At 35.6% G+C, this 6,786-nt stretch overlaps 1 protein-coding gene across 6 annotated transcripts; it reads left to right on the top strand.

Annotated features, from left to right (window-relative positions):
- The first annotated feature begins 235 nt into the window (after nucleotides 1–235).
- Nucleotides 236–5,983, top strand: LOC114294422 (zinc finger CCCH domain-containing protein 18). Of its 6 annotated transcripts, none has more exons than XM_028238557.2 (8): nucleotides 236–678; nucleotides 2,312–3,262; nucleotides 3,344–3,511; nucleotides 3,601–3,780; nucleotides 4,490–4,566; nucleotides 4,700–4,873; nucleotides 4,989–5,115; nucleotides 5,473–5,983. In XM_028238557.2, exons 2-8 carry the CDS (start codon nucleotides 2,325–2,327, stop codon nucleotides 5,543–5,545), a joined length of 1,737 nt encoding a protein of 578 aa, XP_028094358.1. In that variant the 5' UTR covers nucleotides 236–678; nucleotides 2,312–2,324; the 3' UTR covers nucleotides 5,546–5,983. The 6 variants fall into 6 exon arrangements, with proteins under 6 accessions (XP_028094358.1, XP_028094361.1, XP_028094362.1 ...); XM_028238560.2 differs by having other exon boundaries at nucleotides 253–678; nucleotides 4,490–4,551; XM_028238558.2 differs by having other exon boundaries at nucleotides 414–682.
- Nucleotides 5,984–6,786: the final 803 nt, after the last annotated feature.

Here is a 6,786-nt window from a genome sequence, read left to right as displayed (position 1 = left end):
AATAACTTCTCCCATTTTAATTCTCTACATGCCCTATCTGTCAGTTACAAATAGTAAATTGCCTAAAAATAGAGTAAGGTGAAATAGGTATATCCGAATTAAATATATATTTATATGTGTGGGCCTTAAAACTAAAATATTGAATGAGAGGACATTAATGTCATTTCAAGTTGTGCGGCTGTTTTCGAAAATCCAGGTGCATTTTCAATAAATTCCCGCAAAATTCTGTAACGACGGGTAGAATCAGTAAAACTTTTTAGATTAAATTAAGAACCCAACATTTCAAAATTTAAAAATGATTAAAAGAGATAGAGAGAGAAGGAGAGATAAGAGAGAGAGAGAGAAAGAGTCAATTGAAGCAAGTGTGTCTGCGTTGTATATATATTTGTGTGTGTTCACCGAGTGGGCTTTTGTTTAGATTTGAACTAAAGACAAAAGCTATCCTTTCTGTCATTTTGGTCTTTGTTATTTATTTAAGAATAGTGTCGTTTTTGCGGAGAATTGAGGGCATTAGTTTGGAATAGGAGAGGATAAATATAGCAAATTCAAGGAGAGAGATAGAGAGAGAGAGAGGAGAGAGAGAGAGAGAATGGAGTGATCAATCAATCATGGAGGAGTTTGAGGCTATGGATTGGTTGGTCTGAACTTGGTTCTGCTTTTAGAGGCTTGTTATATTTGGTGGGTATGAGATCTTTGCTCAAATATGGTTAATTTTCAAGTTCCTTTTTTTGTTATTTTTTGTTATTTTTTATTTTATTTTATGTGGTCAATTCTATTTCTCATGAACAAGTGAATTTGGAAATGGGTTTGTTTTTGTTTTTGTTTTTTGTTTTTTGTCTTTTGTTTTTTTTTTTTTTTAAAGTGTGGTTAGTATGTATTTTGTGGGTTTTGGGTTTCAATGAATTGTCAAAAATTGTCAAGGATGAAGCTTTGCTATCTCATGTTGTTCACTCTCCTTCCAATGGTCAATTCTTCTCAGTCTTTTGATTTTTGACCTGGGTTTTATCTCAAAATTCATGTATAAGGGTGTCTAAGATGTGCTTTTTGTGTCTTGGGTTTTGATCGAAATGTTAAAGATACAAACTTCGTTTTTTTGTGTTCTTTACAATTTACAATTCTTGTGCAAAATTTGATCACGGACATGGGTTTGTTCCAAAATGAGGTTAAAAAATTACTGGTTTTTTGAAGATTTTTATTTATTTTCTTTTGAAGTTGTTTGATAGCTTAAAATGATACATCTGTGTCATTTTTCTTTCTATTTTTCAATGACTCTTCTCTTCCTCAAATTCTTCGGACAAATGGTTTCTTCATGTGAAAACAAGCAGACAGAGTTTGTGTTTGACAAATGGGTAACTGGGTTTTTCTTTAATTTTTCATGTAGGAGAGGAAAAAGAAGAAGGGAAAAAAAAATATATTCTCGGGGTTTCATTCTCTATTGAAGTCTGGTTGTGAAATCCATTTTTTGGTTAGTTCCAATTAGGTTGAGGAGAAGATGTGTCATCTCTCTCTTATTTTCTTCTACAAAAGAGGCACTTCTTGTGTTTAATTTTGAGTTTTTGCTTTGGTTAATATCTTACCCTTCCCAAATCCCGCTTTAGCGTGAGCCTTGTGGGCTGAGGAGCCCGCTTTGGGCAACATAGGATCGACATGTTTAATCTGGTGGGTTAATGTTCATGCATTTTTGGGTCGACATTATCTTAATTTCCTTTTATACCAAACATAAAATTAAATACCCTTCTGTTTTGTTGTTGCTATTATGGAAATGATGATTCTTGTAGCTTCCTCCTGGTTATATTCACCTTTAATTTCTCTGTTATTATTTGCATTTTGGTATAGATTTTGATTTTCCCATATTTTGAGGCAAAAATGTAGAGCAAGTTATGGACTATAAGGTGTTTTGTTGACTACTATAACGTTAATAATAGTGATGTGAATGTGACCAAAGTAATTGACGGAGTAAATGGATGAACAAATATGGCTTTCATTTTCTGTTTTTGTTCTAAAATACCGGTCATAACATAGAATCAGCATCTCGGGGATCTTCCACATGTCTGTTGATATAAAAATTTTGTTGTGTTTATTTGTTCCTTAGTTTAATGGATTTGCAAATTGTTTTATTGGCTTCATTGATCTCTCTTCCTCAAGATATTTTTTATAGCGTTCATCCATTAATGTGCTCTCTTTTTTTTTTTTAATTTTTTTTTGTTGGGTAGATATTTTTTGATGTGATTTTTAATGTTTAGTTAGAGTCAAGTTTGTTTGACTTGCAATTTGGATTTATCTAAGAAATCATACCTTTTTCATTTGTAAGGTTGAGGTTTGAGATGGACCTTCCTGAGTCTGCCAAAGTTCTATACAATAGGATCCAGAAACTAGAGCCCGAAAATGCCTCTAAAATCCTCGGCTATATCCTATTACAAGAGCACGGAGATCGTTTCATGATCCGGTTAGCTTTTAGCCCTGATAATTTCCTCCACTCTCTGATTAACAAAGCTAAAACAGACCTTGGATTAGCTTCCACACCAGCAGTTTCGGCTCCAATTTCTCCTCGTCCGGTGAACCAAGCTCCGCCTGCTATAGATATTCCGTTACAATTTATTCCATTCTCATCTCGTCCATTTTCATCTCCGGCAAGCCTTCGAGCTGCCAATCCCTACTGGGATCCCCAAGTGGCTGCTGATCAGCAGCAAGTTAATAACTTGGAATTTGTGCCACCGCCTTACCCTGATTCAGATCCCAATGACTATCGCCTCCAGAACCAACTTCAGTTCTTGTCTCTGGATGATCAATTAGAGTCTGTTAATTCAGATATCTCGAGCAATTACTATTACCCGGAACCTGCATTGGGCCCAAGAACCAGCCGGAGGTCTCCGAGCTTGCCTGAATTTCCTGTCAAGGTTTGCCATTACTTCAGTAAGGGGTTTTGCAAACATGGAAACAACTGTAGGTATTTCCATGGACATCCCATGCCAGAAAGTTTTTCTCAGATGTTCAACCCCAATTCAAACGAACTCGCAAACGACGATCATGTTTTCTCACCTGGGTCCCTTGAGAAATTAGAGTACGAGCTTACTGAGCTTTTGAAATCAAGGCGAGGATTTCCCGTTTCAATAGCCTCTTTGCCAATGTTGTACTATGAGAAATATGGACGGACCCTACAAGCCGAGGGATACCTTACGGAGAGCCAGAGACATGGTAAGGCCGGTTATAGCCTTACCAAACTTCTTGCTCGGCTGAAGAACAGTATCCGTCTCATTGACAGGTTTATATTAGTGTTTACTTATTAGAGTTTTAGTTTATGAATAATTATATAATTTAACAATGGCTATCATTGGATTTACAGACCTCATGGCCAGCATTCAGTGATTTTGGCTGAAGATGTTTCGAAATACATGGAGTTCAATGGTGAGAGATGTGATCATGGAGGAATTGTTTCTGGTTCTCGGCAGATTTATCTTACTTTCCCGGCTGAGAGCACCTTTACCGAGCAAGATGTTGCTGACTATTTCAAGTAAGAAAGATGGCGTGAAAGTGACCGATAGTTGCTTACACTTTTGGATTTGTTTTCGTTGTATTTATAATTACCTTTTCTTTCTGTAGCAAATTTGGACCTGTTCAAGACGTGAGGATTCCTTGCCAACAGAAGAGGATGTTTGGGTTTGTGACCTTTGTTTTTGCTGAGACGGTGAAGCAGATTTTGATGAAAGGGAATCCTCATTTTGTTTGTGGGGCTCGTGTTCTGGTGAAACCCTATAGGGAGAAGCCAAGGCTTGTAGACAGGTATATTTTTTCGACTCATTTAAGAGGGAGAAACATGCTATTTTGGTTTTCTCATTTGTTGGGCTTTCAAGTTACGACAAATACTGCTCATTTAATTACTAAACCTTATTTCCTTCTATTGTTGTGATGTATGTTACATGGACTATTTCAAATTTTGAAGTAATCGTGTCGGACTATTGACAAATATGCCTAAGTAATTGAATTTACTATATAACTATGATAAGACTTCATTTTATACCTAAAATGCTAGTATATTTAAGTTCTTAGAATTTTATTTTACCCTTAAAAAATAATACTAGCGTTTAAGAAAAATGAAAAATAGCTGTGTCTTGATGTTTCTTGAAATGAAAATTAAATGAATCTGACACTTGAGACACCCGACATGCTACCCGAGTACATGTAACATAGGTTGTGATTTTTGAACTTACTTTTGTATCGTTTGATATCTTCTTACTTGTATTCTGTTTGTCTCTTTTGACCACGTCGGAACAAATAATAATTGAAGTTTCTCACTTTGCCTATTCACGTAATTTTTCTGAGTCCACAAAAGTTCTTGATAGCTCTTGGATTATAAATCTGTAAAAAGAAAAACAGATGGTTTGGAATAAGAATTCATTTCGGAGATGATTTTGGTACATTAATTTGTGAAAATCTTCATTAAGCTTGAGGAAGTTTTGAGGTCTATTTTGAGAGATACATTTTTGTGCAGGAAGTATAGCGAGAAATTTCAGCACTCTATGTACTGTGGTTCGCACTTTTTTGATCCAGAATGTGAGCTTCACTCAAGTGAGAAGAATAACTCAACAGAAACGAAAAAAATTTAAAAGTTGTTTATTTTTATTTTTTATTTTTTATTTCTTTCTGTCTTGGGGTTGTATTTGGTGTCCGATAACATTTCTTTGTTATTTTTCCTATATAGTGCCTAGAGTATGTGACAATTCAAGACTACTCAAGAAGCATCTCATGGAAGAACATGAGCAGGCGCTCGAACTTGAAGGACGGCATTTCTCGGAGTTGCAACTGGCGCCTAAAGCCATGAACCATCACCACCAGTATTTTGGCTACCCGATGGATGAGTTGAAGCTTTCAGAAGGTTTTTCAACCGTTACATGCAATCATTATTATTATTATGTTATTTATTTGTACACAAAATCCTCATTTGTATATCCTTCATGTTTTTTTTCCTTTTTCCCCTTTCGATGCCTCAGCCCGTGCAGAACAGTCAGAGTTCCAATCTGCTGATGGTTTTAATTATCTGCTGGATGTGCTGAACAATGGTTCTACTACTGATGACAATGTTAGGCATATAAATACCAATTACAATGATCAAGAGAGGTATGCAAAATTGTGCTTTTCGATTAAGAGTTTTCATAAAACGAGCAGAAAGCCCTGTTTGTCTGTGTTTTGTTTCCTCCTTTCTGTTTTCATTTTTTGGAAAAGCCATTTTACTTGTTTGCCTAACAGTTTTTGGGATTTTTTTTTTTTGAAAACAATCCACTGTTCAGGAAACACCAAAAAGCTGTTTTCGCACAAGCATGAAACTGATATGAAAACAAGAAAAATGGAAATGATGAAAATGAAAATGCAACCAAACAGGACCAAATGTGTTTCTTTTAGTGCTTATTCACACATTTACCCCTTTTCCCCCCCACTTTCTGGGCATTTTTGGCTTTGATTTTGGAACCATTGCAGCGGTCAAGGACTTAACCTTCCAGACAGCCCATTTGCACCGCCTATAGGGTCCAGCATTTCAACAGTTACATAGATTCACAACTCAGAGACAAAAAGAAGAATTTATAGCGGTAGAAGAGGACTGAAGTTTTGAAGACATTTTCAAGGATTGGATAGAACACAAAGACTTTCTCCTTTTTTCCCATTTCGATCGGATAGTTAGCTTCGCAAAGTTCATAGCTAATCAAGGAGAAACAACATATGGTATAGAAATATGTAAGAAGGGTTTTTTTTTTTTTTTAAAAAAAAAAAATTAATGTTAATGTTAATCACAGGGCAGCAAGCAAAGAAAGAGGTTGGTTTGTGGGTCTTTTAGAAGAAGAGAATGTAATTATAGTTGGGTTTAGTTTGAGGAAGAAAGAAAGTAGAGAAAATATGCAGAGTTCTGAGTGAAGAAGGAAAAGTGTAGAGAATAGAGAAGAGATCTCTGCAACACCAAAACAAATGCTAATAATAAATTTCATTACACAGAGTTGCAGTTTTTTTTTTTATAATAATTTTTTGAGTTTATTCTTACCCAGTTGCAGTTCAAAATTTCTTCTTTTTGTGTGTTTGTTACAATCACTAATGAGAACACAACCCTTTTCACAAGGCATTTGTCGCTGTGAGTGTGCTTATTCTTGGACAGTAGGAACCTATTGTTTTTAGATATGGTAATGCACACAACCAGTGAACGATTATACATATATACATACATCATTTATAACAGAACAAAAATTTATTCACAAACTCAAAATTCATTCATAAGATAAAATGTGGGTTCATATTAATCAAGGTTGAGCAGAGAGAGTGGTGGAAAGCAGAAGCCATGGTCGACTAATGTTAGTTGCGGGAGGGGCAACGAGAGGGAGAAGACAACCATATAGGGGGGTTGGAGGGGAGTGATGGGTATGGAGATGTTGGAGAGACAACTAGAAGGGGAAAAGGGGAGAGATAGTATGCAGTAGAGAGATCTGTATTAGAAAAATAATAGAGAGAGAACAATGGCATTCCGTTGTAAAGTTAAGGATATGAAAATGGTATTTATCTCTTAAACAATGGCTTACACTCCAAATCAGGGGACTTTGTGCACATCATTTCTTAGTTCAAATACTTACTAATTTAGTTACATTATGTTTTTGTCATTTCACACATCAAATGTTCTAACTATACTCTTAATCCATAATTTGTACACATACCACACAAAACACATTTACATATATCACACCCATGACTTCGGCATATCTAGCAATCCTCCGACACATTTTCAGTTCTTTAGCTCTATTGAAGACCTAC

Source organism: Camellia sinensis, chromosome 7, assembly GCF_055761805.1.
Source record: "Camellia sinensis isolate YWXY chromosome 7, ASM5576180v1, whole genome shotgun sequence".
Lineage (NCBI taxonomy): Eukaryota > Viridiplantae > Streptophyta > Magnoliopsida > Ericales > Theaceae > Camellia > Camellia sinensis.
Note: the sequence above shows the minus strand (reverse complement) of the source record. Positions and strands in the feature narration are given on the sequence as shown.